This window comes from Harpia harpyja, chromosome 16, assembly GCF_026419915.1.
Source record: "Harpia harpyja isolate bHarHar1 chromosome 16, bHarHar1 primary haplotype, whole genome shotgun sequence".
In the NCBI taxonomy this organism is placed as follows: Eukaryota; Metazoa; Chordata; class Aves; order Accipitriformes; family Accipitridae; genus Harpia; species Harpia harpyja.
In genome coordinates this window covers 20825580-20842518 of record NC_068955.1, presented here as the reverse complement: position 1 = coordinate 20842518, position 16939 = coordinate 20825580, and the positions used below count along the sequence as shown (strand labels likewise).

Genomic DNA, 16939 nt, shown 5'->3' with positions numbered 1-16939 from the left:
AAAATGCTGATAAAAATGTGACCATGGAGAGAGATGAAATGCTAATCAGTATAATGGTTTGCTCAATGTCTTAAAGCATGGGTAAAAGAACATCACTTATATCCAAATCGCCTGAAGAAAAATTGTTAATAGAAAATCTACTGCCATAGAGTAGAAATAAGGGTTAGAAATAAGGTCCTGATGCAAACATTTGGTAGTGGTTTGGATTAAGAGATCTTTCTAGTGTCAGTTAAGATATGTTTACTATTGAGAATTGCAACATAATAGAAGAATTTTGCAGTATGGTTGAAGAATTAATATTACTGGTAATACTGTGATAGCTAATAGATTTCTTCAGTGAAGAATCACTGAATCCACAAATGCTGTTGTTTCATACTTAATTTCGCAAAGTTAAAGCACTAAAAACCCACGTTAAAAACCTTGGATCAAGATAAGAGGAACTGATTTCTGTTTTATTTAACATAAACAAAAACAGGTCTATAAACGAGGTTCGGTTTTCAAATTAGAGTAGAGATTAAAGGAATTTTTTGTGTTGACTGGAATGAAGAGCTCAGGGATTTGCGTGTGGAAGAGGCCACACGAGACATGGAATCACAGATGCAAGAACTATTTGGAACTTGTATCTGAAGCATTTGGATTGGGGGGTGGAGCATGTAGGGAAGGACTCCAGGCTGAGCTAACTTACAAAGTTCAACAAGACTGAAGTTATTTGGGAGTAAGCAGAACTTAAAAGGTATAGAAAAAAGGGACGGTGCAGCACAGAAAACTGCATTTGAAAGGCAAGGAAGTAAATTATTTTGATGTTGAGCTGAGAGAGGTAAACTTGCCAAATGAGGTGTAAGGAATAGAAAAAGATTTTACTTTAATTTTTTTTTAGTTCCACAAAGAAAAAGGGCAAGTTAAAAAAAGCAAGGTGGTGATGCGTTAAGAGCAAAGATAATATATGGCTGATGCTCTAGACTGCTTTCTGTCAGGTTTCAGTACAGATGCTGATGGGTATAGATGCAGAATAGCTAAGCAAAATCAAATTAAAAGAAGCATGTTAGAGATGTAAGCAAAGGTGTTTGGGGTCCTGTATTCTCAGATTGCAATGAGAGAAGAAAATCTTCGTGTCTGCATGCAGGGAACTAGAAAAAACTTGCAAGTCTGCTAGAAAGGATTTTTCCCCTATGTCTGGCTATCTTATGTCTAAAACTTCCATAAAATCTGTTATGTTTATGAAAGAGTTTGTATGTCAGAATGGGGTCTTGCTTTGGTGATGCATGGAGGTAATCTCAGCGAGCCCTGTGAGGGCTATAGCTTATGTGTCTAGCTAACATGATGATTTGCATGATGTGATGAAATAAAGTAGCAGCGGATCTGGTGGAGGTGGCTGTACCCTGAGTCATTGCCTGTTGTTGCAGAGCAATGTGTGATCATGAGAGAAGGCAGTATACCAGTTTAGTCACTAATATTGATGCAATGTGCCACCTGTGGAGGGCCAAAGTCTTTCCCTTCTGCTTGTGGTGAGCTGATCACAGAGGTATACCTAGGATGCAGCAGCAGTGCTCATGCTGCTTGGCATGAGCTGGCAAGAAAGGAAGGTTTAGTTAGTATTTCCACATACAGTTAATCTTCTAAGTCAAATCTCAGTGGCTAGACCATCTGTAACACACTGTTCTACTTGGTATCCTGCTTACAAAATTGTGGTGCTTATACTCATTCCCTCCTATCTTTTATTACTGCTTCCACACAGAACTGCTCTATAGTGTTGCGTTTGGGACTTTTGAACTTGCACAAAGTGACCTGATAAACTAAAATCTGTTCAATTACCTCTGCTTTATTATCCTCATAGTTTATGAATATGGCATTTCAGTTATTGAAACTATACTAGGTCTTATAAAAATGCATAAATGCATAAAATCACATTCTAATGTGCTACTGCCACTTTTTTAACAATACTGCTTATTTAATTACTCTCTAGTTCAGTGTTCACCTGGCCATTTTTATAATACCACAACTCATCGGTGTATTCGCTGCACAGTTGGGACATACCAGCCTGAGTTTGGACAAAATTACTGCATTTCATGCCCTGGAAACACCACTACTGATTTTGATGGGTCAACAAATATAACACAGTGCAAAAGTAAGTATAGCAGGATAGTTTTGATGATATCTTACAAATAAAAAGACGGGGTCATTAATATTCAGAGTGGCCCTAAGGGCAAAATTTAGCTTTGCTCCAGGAAGCCTGGGGATAAGGCAGTGGTGTTGCTTCTCTTTTGCTGCCTGCGTGCGTCTCATCCCATATGGCTTACTGAGGTGCATGAGAGACCATTTCTGCAGACTGGTTCCCTCATTCTTGTTAAGGTAAGTGATGATTGTGTCTTGCCAGTTGGTGCTGGGTCACTCTGGGTCTTGCTATTAAATCTTTTCTCCCATGATATAGCAGACAGAGTTTGTGTTCTCGGCACTCTGATTTCTTTCCCTTCTATTAAAAGGAACGGAAGTTGGCTCACAAAACTGAATAGCTCTAGTAACCATTTCTTCTTAATAACAACCTTTTAAAGAGGCAATAACAAAAGGAGCCACTGTTCTAGATTATGGTAGCTGTAGTGTGGGAGGCTGAGGGTAAATTAAAGAGGGAAAACAGAGGGCAGAGAGGCGACTCCTCAGAAGAACTTCTGGAGACACTTCTGTACACACAGACATACATACACATACATACATAGAAATATGTTTCTGGGAACTTGTGGCCCCACAGAGTTGGGGAGCATTGGCAAAGCATCCTTCACTGGGGTTTGCCCTCTCTTACTGCCAGCAGTGCTAATCTGTGCAGAGAAAGGGCCTGCTATACTCCCTATTTTGTGCTGCTGCAGGCACAGTGCCTGAGCAGAGCACCTCAGACTCCAGTTAGACTTCAGCTGATACTTCTATAAAAATGTTCTGTCTGGTACAAGCAAGTGGAGCATCCTTGCTTTACCATTTCTATATCCTCTTACAACTGCCTTGCTGCTTGGCTGTGGCTTGGTCAATAGCACCTGCTGTGTTAACAGGGACTAGTCTGTATTTTTATGTCTCAACATTGATTAAAACACAAAGGCAGAAACAGGCAGCAGTGTGAAGTGAAGCTGGCAAAGAGAGCTTGTAGCTACATCAGATGCAAACAGAAACGTTTGTGTGTCTGTCACCCATGTACTATTTCTGACAGTGACTGTAGAGAGAGCTGTAGGATGACCTCACTAGTCTTGCACACTCTATTGCTTTTTCAGATAGGCAGTGTGGAGGTGAACTGGGAGATTACACTGGATATATTGAATCACCAAACTATCCTGGGGACTATCCTGCAAATACTGAGTGCACTTGGAATATTAACCCACCGCCAAAGCGCCGTATTCTCATTGTGGTTCCAGAAATATTTCTACCAATAGAAGATGAGTGTGGAGACTACCTGGTGATGCGAAAAAGCTGTAAGTTTTTAAGTATCTACTGAGGCATATGGTATCTATCTCAGTGTGCAACACAGGCTTCTCATATGCATTGCTGTTTACATAAACTACATGTAGCCTGGCTGGCCTCTACTTAAGAGTAGAAATTTCTTTAAATGACAAATTGAGAAATCCTATTTGGTAACGCTGCTCCATAGGTTCAGGTGAAACAAGTGTGCAAGGCTATGATGTGTCAGTGAACTCTGAGAGAAATATTGTTAAGAAGGGCTGGATGGTTCAAACTAACTAGTCATGAATTATGCTAAGCAATTCTAGCCTGTGTTAGGAAAGAGGAGATGGTTGCTAGTCCCTACAGGTGCCTGACGTGTGAATAAACAGCTTCAGTTTCTAGTATAGGTACATCCTTCAGAGGAGACTGTTTTTTAGGAAAAGCAAAAAAATTCCTTGAACAAGAAGTCACTCAATGATGGCCTGCCATCCACTGATGGCCTGCCACATTTTGAGGAGTTTTCTTAACACCAGCAAGCATTTCTTGTCATGGTAGTTTAGCCTATTTTCTAATTGTTCATTAGTATAAAGCATTGTCAGATAACTGCCTACTGTGTGTTTCTTTGAAAGCTTCTTCCAACTCAGTGACCACCTATGAAACCTGTCAAACCTACGAACGCCCTATAGCTTTCACTTCTAGGTCTAAGAAGTTGTGGATCCAGTTCAAGACAAATGAAGGGAACAGTGCCAAAGGATTCCAAGTTCCTTATGTAACGTATGATGGTAAGCGGATGTGAGCCGCTGAGCCTATGTGGACTAGTGCAGCTGCAGCAGTGCCGAACTCCTTGTGGGCTCCTTGACCCTGCTCAGCAGCTGGGTAACCCAGCGCTCTCAGCAGTATCATTATGAGACTACTTCCAGTAGCTGTTTTCATTTAAAGCTAGTTTAAGGAATTCTGCATTGCACTGCATTCTTAAGTGCCACCGTATTTCCAGTCTTCCACAAACCTAAACAAAGAGCTGGAATTCTGGGCTCTGACCTGCAAAATGCAGACCTAAGAGCCAGAATCTGGGTTTTATTCATTTTTATGCCTTCCCAGTTCTGGGTTGCTTCAGGTGGCAGCAGAGTGCCCCCTGTTAGGAACTGGGCAGAGCCTAAGTGCCTCTGATTTATCATGTTGCTGCTACCATCTGTAATCTAGTACCAGATAGCAAAAAAATCTATATTGAAAAGTAGCTTGAGGAGCAAGAGTTTCACCTTCTCCTTGTCAGTCACCAGGAGTGAAACTGGACCTGAGGCTTTGCTCTTCAGCATAAGTGATGTGAAAATAACGTGGCACGTTTCTGTTCATTGTGAAGGAGTCATCCTCACTGTGGTCTGCAGAGTTTCATCAGCAGTGGATAATTAATTTTTCAGGGGAGACTCTCCTTATGACACATTTCAAGTTTTGATTGACTGGGGGTTTGCCTTTTAAGAAGGCTTCCTCTTACCTCTTTTTTGTCCTCCTTACTGTAGAAAGAAGTCAGTAACATGTTGTGGGTATTTACAGATAAATTTCTGCAGTGCAGTTGGTTTGGAGCAGGCTACTTGGTTACAGTATGCACTATGATCCTAGATGCATTATCATTTCTTTTGCTTTTGACAAATTGATGCTGAGCAGCTCAGCAGAGTACACTGTTTTCATAATAAACAGTATTCGTGGTTTCTTTACAGAAGAGAATTTGGAATATTTTCTGACTGCTAATATGAGGGCCAGGTACCACTGGTTCTTTTGGGGGTAGGGTGTACATGTGTAACCAAGGGAGGTATTGAGTATGTAAGGGAAGTGAACCTGCAAATTACTCTCTTGTGCATTCCCCATAGAGGATTACCAAGAACTAATAGAAGACATTGTTCGGGATGGTAGACTTTATGCATCTGAAAATCATCAAGAAATACTTAAGGTATATTCTTTCCACTGAACGTGTTGGGTTTGATTGAAAATGACACTATTTTGTGCCAGTGAGGTTGCTTCCTGCTTTGCATCAGATCTGTTCCTTGGTGTACTAGACACATGCTACTTCAGGGAAGTGGGATGAATCAGCACATCCTGATTGTGCGGAGCAATGGATATGAGACCCTTTGCCCAGGGGATTAAAGGTGGATCAGACCTACTAGGGAAATCTATGGTGAAGATAGCTCCTCAAGCCTCATGTAGGCTGTGCTGGAAGGAATCAGTGGAGCAAACTGAGGGACATGGGATTTAATTTACTTGTAGCCTGTAGATTAGCAAGGCCTTTTCCTCCTTAGGCAAAAAAAAATCTCTTTGTGGATTTCACTTCTCTGACCTTGGTTAGGGGACAATTGCATGGGCAAGTTAAGTGGATGTCATCCCAAGTAAACCTTTCTTTTGCTGGATATCAGATCCAGTGTTTGTTTTTTTTGTGTTTTGTTTTGGTGGGTTTTTTCATTTGCTGTTCTTGGAAGTATGAGGAGGGGAGAAATCATGGTGCCGCTAATGATAAATGTGAAAGTCCAGTGACTTCCCTGGGGCCTGAATGTCAGCCTTGCTCCACCAGTTTCTGAGCCCCTGAAACATTAGTACTTGAAAAGTAAAATGCCCATAATTTTTTATGAGTTAATCAGTCATTAAGCTTTGGTAATACTGACCCTAACTCCTCTTTGGAATTACTGTAGAATCTGCTTTCCTTTTTCTAGGACAAGAAACTGATAAAAGCATTGTTCGACGTGTTGGCGCATCCACAGAACTACTTCAAGTACACAGCCCAAGAGTCAAGAGAGATGTTCCCAAGGTCCTTCATTCGGCTGCTGCGCTCTAAAGTTTCCAGATTTTTGAGGCCTTACAAATAGTTGGCACTATACTTAAAAAACTAACCAGCCCTGGGCATGCACAGAGGGGTTGTGGTAGGTGGGGCTGCTTTCTGTGTTTTACACACTGGCAGAGAAACTCCAGGGAAGCTCGCCAGCTCTGTTCTTGGCAGAGTTTGGCTTTCTCAGCTAATATAAATATTTTGGTGAACAGAATTGTGATTCCTTTCCAGATAATACCTTTTGGGTACCAAGGATGCTTCATAGGTCTCTGAATTAGAGACTGCCCATAATTTCTGTAACTGAATGGTGCCGAGCAGAAGTTTGTAGAGCTCTGCCCTGTTGCTTCATCAGTAACTCTGAAAACTAATGAGGACAGACAGGCTAAGTAGCGTGGTTTGGGATGAACTCTGGGCTGCCATTAATGCATGTTACCTCAACAAAGCTGGGTTCATGTTTGGTCTCGCTGAAAATGAGAACAAGATTGATGTCTCTCTTAACTTTTGCTATGCAGGAGGTTCAGAGCTAAGATTTAAATAGTTTTAGTCCAAACCAGTGAGTCCAAGAATTGCACAAGGTCTAATTTTTCTCTGAACTGTATGTTGTGTGAGGCATATGGAGGAATAAGCAAAGGGTTGAATATTAGCTTGAATGCTCTGGGTCTGGATCACACTGTGTTCATGCTGATGACCTATTGGTTTAAATGGAGTGATACCAGGGCACCACAGTAATGGAAAACAGACTCTGACCCACTGGACACTTCTGTTTTGGGCTGGCTGCAAATGTTACAACAGGACAGATTCTTTGCTAAATCCCAGTGTGCTCTCTGTGCATAGGCCTGGGACAGCATGAGGCATTGGCTTCTCCAAGCAGTGTAAAATTCTGTCCTCTGAGCACCTGCACTTGAACACACAAGTCCTGTTTTAAATGCAGGCTTTGCATAGATTATGCTCTTGTACATCACTGTTTAAACCTGTATAAGGTTCTTATATGAGCCTGAATCCTTATATTCCTTATCTTGTCTGAGCACCTTGCAGTGCCCTTGTTGAGCAGAGAAGGGCTGCTTTCCCTGTCTTGCTGGAGAGAAGTAGATGTACAAAGATATTTCTCAACCAGACTGTGCCTGCAAAAGTCGTCTATGGCAAAATGCTGTTCAAGATGCTGAAACTCTGTGTCCTTTTCCTCTGGTTGTGTTTCTTATGTGAGAGGGGGCTATTCTGAAAGGGCCTGTAGGGAGAACTACATTGATCAAGATGTTGTCTCAGTGCTTTTCTGTCCACACTTACATTACATCACTGTCCTCTGGCCACGCAAACCGTTTCCTCAGCGTAATGTACTTTCTGGGCCTTCTGTCTTGGAAGGGAGATGGCCGCAGTCCCGCTCCTTTGGAGATGGACTTAGGACCTCTATCTTTCGGTCACTGGCAGTGCCGAGCGGTGCAGTGGGTGCCAAACTTCCTCTGTATCCCCCCTTAGGAAAGGTACTGAAATTTCGCAGTGTAGCCAGGACAGATGCTCCCTTTCCTAGGGCGTGGAGTCAGATCTCCCCGGGTTTCATTGCACTGGTATGTGGTATTTACCTGTTGTATGTGAATAATACCATGTCCACAGTGTGACAGAGGAAACCCTCCTCATCAAGAGCCAGGGTCTGAATCTCTTCCCTACACTGTTAGGAGCAAATAAACACTACCAAACGCAGCCTTGCTGAAGTGTCGTGCCACGGCAGCCCCGCTCTGCGGCATGGGAGGCAGTGCAGCCTGTCGTGTGGTAAGGACGCGTCTTGGTCATGGTGTGACGGAAGGGCTGGTGGCCTTCGGCCGCAGCTGGGGAGCAGAGCCTCTCAGGATGGGGCGATGTGACGCTGTGTTCCTCTCGCTACTGCCCTGAAAGAATTGCCGCGGTCTGGGCAGAGGAGGGAAATGGCTTGTGTTGCTGCCAAGAGGGAGAACTGTGTCCTAGCTGGCTGCACTGGGGCTCCTGCTCCAGCTCCAGAGCTGCTCCTGGGTTTCTGTGGCAGGGTGGTGAGCACCCATTCCCGGAACGGGGCTGCCGGGCCTGCGGCAAAGGGGAGCACACAGGCATGGGGGAGAGGGGGGGAGGCAGGGGGTGAATTAGCAGAGCAGAGGGGCAGGAACCCAGGAGATTGTGCATTCCTGGCTGGTGTGCTTCATCCCGAACAGGGTCCCTGCTGCCTTTGTGGGGAGGGAGGACAGGGGTTATCTGGAAGAAGGTATGAGGCAGTGTGATCGGTGAGAGGAATGGCTAAGGGATGCCCAAGCAAGAGGAAGGGTGGTGAGAAAGGCTTGCTACGTCTGTGGTGAAGTGCACTGTTGTGGTGAGATCCCAGGAAGGTATTTCAAGATAGTTTCCCTCCGGCTGCACGTCCCAAGCCTCTCTACTGTTCATGGCTTCCCATGCCAGATGCAGTGTGTCAGTGAGTCGCAATGACCCACCAACCATCTGTGTGGGGCAGTGGAGCACTTTGAAATGGGGGAGATGCTGCAGTTCTGCTCCGAGTGCAGGGGTGAGTGAGAGGCCAGCTGGTGGGGCACTGGGAGAGGAGAGGACCGTGCTGTGCCAGCTTCTGGGCTAAGCCCGGCAGAGTGGCTTTGCTGTGGTCTGTGTGCTCTCTGCCAAGGGAAGCAAGCCAGTTCTTGCTGTACTCCCTCCCAAGAAGGCTACGGATCTGAACGTTTCTGTTTCACATTGCTGAGTGACACACAAATCAGAGTGATTGGTTTCAACAAGGGTTCAAGAAGACAAAAGTTGTGAAACATCCAAATATTTTTAACTGGTGAAATGGGGCTTTCTTGCTCTGTGCATGAGTTACTGACTTGAGCTCTGGGTTCGTCGCTCTGCACCTCATGTTGTAGGCATGCTGTTCTAGCTCTGCACGGCTGCTCTGGGACCAGCATCTCGCCTTCGGTCCGTACAGTGGATCTCAACTTTGCTTCCCCCACGTGCACAGGCCCTTTTCATTGTTGTCTCTGGAAGGAGAGGAGTGTTATCAGTGTGGTGTATGGTCCGAGGCTGAAGAGAAAAATCTGCCCTTCCTTGAAGAAGAATCCTTTTTGCTCCACAGCCCTGTTTGTTTTCTACATAAAAAGTAAATGACTCTGAAGCACTTCTGTTACCCTTGATCTAACATTATGAATCAAAATTTCCTCTTTTACTGTAGATCCTGTGTGTGCAGTAAAAAGTGAAGAGGGGATTTTTGCCATCTTAAATACTGGGAGAAGTGATAACTGTTGCAGAATGTTGTACACTTGGCATTGTATCTTCATAGTGATGGTAGTGGCTCTGTAGAAATTTTAATTTCTACTTTCTATGTGGTTGTAGACTGATGTTATTTTTTGGCAACAAATGATTCAAAGAATGTTTAACCTTATAAAGCAGGATTTAACTTTTGAAATAATGATTAGCGTTAACTGGATGACTTAATGTCACCTACATGAGATAAGCATAAGGATCTTTTTCATGATTGTAAATTAATGTAAAATGTTTCAGACTGTTACTCTTAATAAGAGAAATAAACCAATGAACTTTTAGTTGCATGAAAATCTTGGGTAATGTTTTTAGTTGTCTTTGCTGTGCTAAATAATAGTTTTTTGACAAAATTAATGGTTGTGTAGCGAATTATCGCACATCAGATAGACTTTATCCTGGGAACATCTGCTTACCATAGCATTCTGTTTCATGTAATAAATTATTGGCCTGCATCTATACCCATAAAGGTATACCCACAATTCTTCATATATTTAGTGGTGCACATATTTCTGGCTAGTATAATACCAGAATTATCCTGGTATCAATTCTAATAATTATACTAAAAATGTCTCCTATATGACCAGCTGGAGTCAATTGGCCTGTTGTAACCAGCTGTATGAAGACAGAATAAACTATTTTAAGTACTTTAACTCCATCGTATTTTATTGCTTTGTAGATTAATCTTAATTTTTTCTAAAAAAAATTTTAAAAGCCCCAAATCCCCTTGTTTAAACTTAAAAATAGTAATAAAAAAACCCCAAACAAAACAAGGTGAAAAGCTGTGTTAAGACACAAGTCCCCAGAATATTTTTAAAATTACACCGGTTTCATCAGAGCTTTTCATCCACTGACTTAATTTCTTAGAAATAAAAAACAGATTTGTATTAAACTGAATGTAGCCATCCAGGTTCGTTTGGTGCAGTTTTAGAAGATACAACTGTTTAAGTCAGCTGTTAGCTGTAGAAAGCTGACATTGGTTTATATGGAAAAGACAGCAAAGTAAATGACATACAGGAATATAGAGGTCATGGAAAAGTATGATGACTACAGGCTAATCACAACAGAAAACTGTTATTCAGATATTCTTCCTGATATTGTGAATGCTGCCACCTGCTAGATTGCAGTGATGGACGCAGGAGCGCTCAGATACCCTCCAGGACAGGGAATGTCAATATGAACTATCTTGTGAAATCCCAGAACAGTGGGAGCTGAAATTCTGCCTGAGACCTTTGGGTGTTTATGTAACAGAAATAAGTAATAGCAGAATATAGAGTGCAAGACTTGAAGCTTATTTAAATCCAAGGAATCAGAAGAGGTCTGATGTGGGTAAGCAGGAAGGAACGGTATTACGATAATCCTTGGAAACAGAATGCAAGGATAGCGGTCCACAAATATTTCTGAATTAAAAAACTTAAATGCAAATGCTTATTCTGTTATGTGTATAGATGACATCCTGTAAATGCAATAGATGCTGAATGTAAAACCTGTCCCAACTAAAATGTACACATACTCCCTGTCTTCCTTTTAATGCTGCTCCTTTCAAACTGTGTTTGTGCAAGGCTGCTGCTGGAGGAGACAAACAAGTAATTCTTAAAGAACTTGAGCCACATGCAGGGCTGGTACAAGTAGGTTTGTTTCTAGGCATCCCTGGAACCAACCTGTCCTACAAGACATCTTGCTACTGCCCGTTTAGTTTGAACAATTCTTTTGCTCATAGGCTGATTTTCACTCTCTGTTGTGGAGCTCTGCTTTCCACACTGTGTATTCTGCTGTCACTGTAGAACACACGTGAGCAGTGATGCAAATATAGCACCTGTGGGGAAAACATAAGGAGTTAGAGTATTCAAGGGACAGATTCCACTCTCGGAAGGTAAGTTCATCTAGTTTCGCTCCAAGTCAGTGCAAATTATGTATGACTTTCTGTACGTTGCTCTTTTAAACTACCTTATTAAACCACTTTAAGTGTTAAAAAAAGAAAAAAAAGAATCTTTCTCTGTTTAAATATATGCTATTGCTCTGATTAAACAAATTTTGAAGAGTAATAAAGTTTTTCAAAGTCCATGAAGTAAAGCCTGTTTAGTACACAATGAAAAAAATGTCAGAAAAGATGACCTTGAAATTTTTTTCCTTATTGAACATGTCTATAAATATAGAATTCATTAAGGAAACTCCCTCATGCTTGCTAGCTGCTAGCTTGCTAAACTTGATCTAAGGCAACTGAAGCCTGATTTTTTTCACTGGAAAGTTTATTCAATAGGCAGCGTAGACTTACAAACCTGAATATTAATCATGTGCCATGAAATTTCCTGTGATGATTCTAGGGATCAGGAAATAAGGGGTTCATAGTTTTAAGGAGAGAAAAAGTTGCATTGGAAGCTGAAATATTCTGAAGTGGTCACTTGAGACGCAGTTTGTTGTTTAGTAGTTCTTAGTTCAAGTGTTTCATGTTATACCAAGAACACTACAAACATCCGTGAAAACACTTAACGTACAGAGCAAGTTTATGCTCGACTAGGTTTAGAGGAAGCTTCATCTTCTGTGCCTGAATCTAATATAGCAGTGGTAGCCCAAATGTGTTTTTTGTGCATTCTTTCCCGCTTGCTGTGCTAGAAGAAATGGAACAAAACACTAAGCATGGACAGGAGCCTTGATGTGAGTTGGATGGAGAACCTCTATCTGGAAATAAGTTCAGGAGATGGAGGGGGTGGGCGCAGGAGGCTCTACATGCGGGTGCCTGCTGGGGCGCAGCACTTGCTGGAGGCACTGCCTCTGGTTCCTTCTGGGCCTGCCCAGGCCTCCCCTCACCCTTTTCGGGGGCAGCCACCTGCAGCACAACGGCGAGGGGCTTTGCTTCCTGCAGCCCTCCTGGGCCTCCGATGCTCTGCCCTGGCAGCGGGCTGCTGCCTCGGGGTGACCCGGGGGCCCTGCATGAGCATGGGCAGGGCTGGCTGGCCTGGAGGGGCTCCGCAGGGGCCCTGAGCTCGGTGCAGGGTATGTATGCCAGCTGCGGGCATAGCCAAATGTGTGCCTGGGCAAAGATGAGAAAAGGAAGTCTCCGAAGCTGCAAGCCTTAGAGGCGTGTAAAAGGGTGGGTAGGGCAGGGAACAGACAGCATAGGGCTAGGACAACATGGGGCACTTGATGCTGGCCAGCATTACAGGTCAGAAAAGATGCTGGCTCGTTGTTGGTGTGCTGGCAGCCCTCAGGGGCTGCTGTAGGACCTGCAAGGCTGGGCGTATGTGATTGCAGTTTTCTGTGTTCATCTACGTGCCCCCAAAACAGTAGGAAAGAGTTGGGGTTAAGGAAAAGAGCAAATGAGGCTTCAAACACACTTCACGTTTGCATTTGGAGGTACCAAAAGTCCTTTAGTTGTGCACTGTTTGCTGTCCGCATGGTGCAGCAGGGAGCCACAGAGTTTGCTCTGGATTTAGAGGCAGAGGTTAGGAGTTGCTTGTCACTGCATTAGCACTAGCATCTGCCTCAGACCCTCTTTGTGACCAGGCTCTGTAGCTACACAGGTCCTGCTATCAGTTGGAAGACTTGTTGCAAAATGCCAGTTCAGCTGGCTTGTGGAGGTGCTGCCTGGAGTAAAACCCAGCCATGGACAGCAGCTTAGGGTAAGAGAGATCATGATTATTCTGGGGTTTAATGTGAAATTTAAGAAAGCACTCCAGAAAACTGGGAATTCAGCATCTCTGTGTCCAGCAGACAAGCCTGTCTGTGACACAACCCTGCTCATGAATTTGGGTGGCCCCCAGTTTGCTGTAAGTGATGTAGTGCTGGTGTGAGGGGCTGTGTGGAGAAGCTGAGAGGTACCAGTTATTAAAAGCAGGACAGGCAGAAAAGTGCTCAGGGGGCCTGTCTGGCTTACATAGCATAACTATTGCTCCCAGGCTCCTGTAGGTGCTAATTCTCTCAGCAAACTTACAAAAATAAAACCCTGAAAAGGCTCATCCATGCTGAGAACAGCAACTTCATTCAGTGGAAGAAGGAAGCTTAGCTCTAGGAACTGAACGCTTAACACTGCAGGCATTGCTGTCTTCCTCGGCTAGTCCAGAAAGCCCCTCAGCCAGTGCCTGTGGCGTGAGATGGATGCAGCAGTGCTGAAATAAGCACATTACAAATACCTGTCCCAGCTCTGAACAGGACACACGTCCAACTTGACGTTTGCTCTTGGAGTGGATAACAAAGGCCCATAGCTCTCTGTCCCAGCAGGATGTGTTTCCACATGCAGTAATGGAGAAGTAAAATGGGATGCAGAAGCTGGTCTGGCTTAGGGATGCTGTGGACATGTGCCCTGGCACACCTTCATATATGAGATGCTAGAGACTCAACCCTTCCTCAGACCCTTCTCAGGGACCATTCTTGCCTGGCATACTGGGGAGGGGCTCAAGGAGATTTTTGAGGATTTGGGGAGCTGTGATAATAAGGCATAGGTTGTGGTGGCCTGCACGAAGCTGCTGGTCCTGGGGGTGTTGGCAGACCGCAGCTGCCCGTGTTACCTGCCCTGTTTGCGCTGGCTGTGCCACGGGGCTCAGGGCTGTGCCAAGGCAGCAGGGTACCAGCCGGAGGGCTCCCCACGAGAGGGCAGCATGTGGCCCTAAGAAAGGAAAAAAAGCTGTTAAAACCCATGCTGACAAAGAGCGATAGGTTTTGCGTTAGGTCTTCTGTAGCAGGCGGCCTAAAACAGTCTGCTGAAACTTGGAGGCTTTGTTAACATGACAGCTCACGGTGTGCTTCTGTCTTCCTGCACAGATGTGCGAATGTACCGAGAAAAATCATCTTGCTGTCTTGGGCTGGCTTCAGCAGCTTTGGTGGATTGTGAAGGAGTATTTCCCGGTCCACTGACAACTCTCTGCAGGACACGTGCACCAAAGAGTGAAATGTTCTTCTGGGTAGCTCCAACAGGAGCTCCAGGCAGGTTTTCTGAGGGCATTGGCACAGTTGGCCAAAATACACAGTTTGGATTTTCATTGTTTAGCAGCTCTTGGTCCCAACCACTGCCTCCGATCAATCTTTTTGAAGAAGAGGGAGTGATTTTGTAAATCCCCTTATATTTTTGCATTACTCTGCATTTACAAAATGCAAATATGGGGCCTAGAAAGACCCATGCTGCTGGGCAAGATATTCGTACCTCTTCAGTGTGATGGGATGAGACCCTCTTCTGAACCGAACTCTGACCATTGGTCAAGCCATTCCCCCTTCTTTTCCAAATTCCTAGCGAGGAAATTTGTGGGTTGCAAGTTGTGGATTTCCAGGCAGAGTAAACCTCAAAGGAAGCTGGAGGAAATGGGCCGTGAATGCGTAACTTCAGTTGCTGTTATTTACTTCTGAGAACAGTGAGTGATTCTAGCACTCTGCCTGACCCCATCCCTCTTGTGACTAAGTTCTTACAGATGTCAGTAATGGACTTTGAACATTTGTCTTTGGAAATAAAATTGTGTGTATAATCAGCTACTGATTTCCTCCATCATTTCAGGGGAGGTTGCTCAGCTCAGTCACAGCTTGACTCCTATCAGTGGTTGGAGAGATGATCTTGAGGTAAATTATGCCCAAGGTAGGGCAGAAACTCCTCAAAGCACAGGTAATCAATAGCACCTTGTGTCTCATCATTCATAGCCACAGTGCACATGTTCCCACTCTCCTGGGGCAGCTGGCTTCCTTTTCAGACATAGTGCGAGCTAAAGTATCTTTCAGTTGACTAGACTTGAAGGTGGAGATATTTAACCAAACCACAACATGGCAAACACAACCTCTGTGTTAGGAGAGTTACATTGAAGTACTGTTGACGATTCTGTGCATTAGCAAATATTAGCACTGAGTATCCAGTAACGTATCCCACTAAATCTTAGCCGTTATGAGTTGCTGCAGTTTTGCATGTGGCGTGTGGAGGGGGATACAATGGTAGCTCACTTATACTTGCAGCACTTGAGAGTGTTGGAGTCTTGGCTTCGTAAAATAAACATAAGAGCTCCACAGAGGTGAGAGATCCTGTATTTGACTAACACTGTGGTGACCTCTTCTCTAATGTTGATGTAAATCATATTTTTATCTTAAATGGATACTGTAAAATATCTTGGGTTCAGATTTTGGTTTATCTTATATTTAGATACATTCCATGAACTCTGAACTCAGGATTTGAATGCTTTAAGTTCCATGTTTTGTTTTGTTTTTTTTTTTAACTTCAAGCATTCAAATCCTGAGTTCATTGAATATTGGTCTGTTGGGAAACCAGAGCAATTCCAGACTTGATAAAGAACCTATACAAAACAACCTACCCCCTCTTCCTCTCCTCTGAAGGAGGGGTGTAAAGCCGTCTTAGATCCGAGCTCCATAAGAAGGTGGAAATGTTTGTCGAATGAAATCCCTCTATGAATACTCCTTTAACTGGTAGAGGCAGAAGAGGTTCACAGTCAGTCTTTTAAAAAGTATAGTAAGAATGTTGTTCCTTGGTGAATCCCACATTGGCACGAGTTGAAGTAAGCACCTGTTCTCAGGGCTTTTGCAGAAGAGCTGGGAAATTCCAATTCTGTTCAACTCACTTGCGTACTTCATCACTAGAGATACTCTGTCATTTTTGTCACCATCACCTGGTAAACTGGGTATGCTATACAGAAACTTCTCAAAGGCAATAGTGTTTCAGAGTTGACCTGTACTAGTCCTGCTCCAGAAACAAAGTGATCTTTTTTTTTTTGCTTGGCCTTAAATTATATTCTGAGATTTATGTTCTCTGGGAGGTAAATTTCACAGAGCTTGCCTGCGGAGTTCCCCCTCCCTCACCCTAAGTACTGCTATTCAGGAATCATACCACTCCAAAGCATCTGGAATGAGAAATGCCTTTGCAGTGGATTATACTTGGGCAGAGGCAAGTTCTCTACCTAGAAAGTGAGAAAAAGCAGAAAGCTTTTAAAAGGTTTGCATAACTCCTTGTAGGACTAAGAGTTCCCCCGTGTGGCAGGGAGCTTTCAAATACCTGTGCTTCACTGTGCCTGGACACTTCAGTGCCAGCTCTAACCTTGTCACCCAGAGACAAGAGATTTAAAAGATCCCTTCTGCTGTATCAGCTGCCATACTTTTCTTACCTTGTTCCTGCTTAGGCCTTCTTTGTTTACTGTCATCCCCAGTTTAAGTTTCAGCAATGACTTCAGTCCTGTCATTGTGTGGTGACGGCAGAGTACTGAGGCTGTGGCCTCATACACTTCCATAGTGCAACATCTTTTATCCTGGAGCCAGTGTGCATTTCACACTGATGAAGACACAGGGTTATGGGGAAGATAACCCTGGACATAACCACCTGGGCTAACAGGAAGCAAGGCACTTTTTAGATCCCAGTGGAAAATGAATGTGATGTGGTCTTCTGACCCATTGTGGGCACCTACCCATTGTGCCAGTTGTTTCTGAGAATAATTTATTAGTTTGCAAAGAATGTAGGAGGGAGAAAATGACAAC

General features: G+C 43.8%; 1 protein-coding gene across 3 annotated transcripts in view; it reads left to right on the top strand.

Moving 5' to 3' along the window:
• Positions 1–10140, top strand: part of SCUBE2 (signal peptide, CUB domain and EGF like domain containing 2) — a 47088-nt gene extending 36948 nt beyond the window's left edge. For all 3 annotated transcript variants that reach the window (XM_052811548.1, XM_052811549.1, XM_052811547.1), the window contains 5 exons: positions 1964–2125; positions 3252–3449; positions 4047–4199; positions 5280–5359; positions 6114–10140. In XM_052811548.1, the coding sequence (XP_052667508.1) occupies positions 1964–2125; positions 3252–3449; positions 4047–4199; positions 5280–5359; positions 6114–6266 (746 nt within the window). In that variant the 3' untranslated portion in view covers positions 6267–10140. The remainder of the gene's footprint in view (positions 1–1963; positions 2126–3251; positions 3450–4046; positions 4200–5279; positions 5360–6113) is intronic.
• Positions 10141–16939: the final 6799 nt, after the last annotated feature.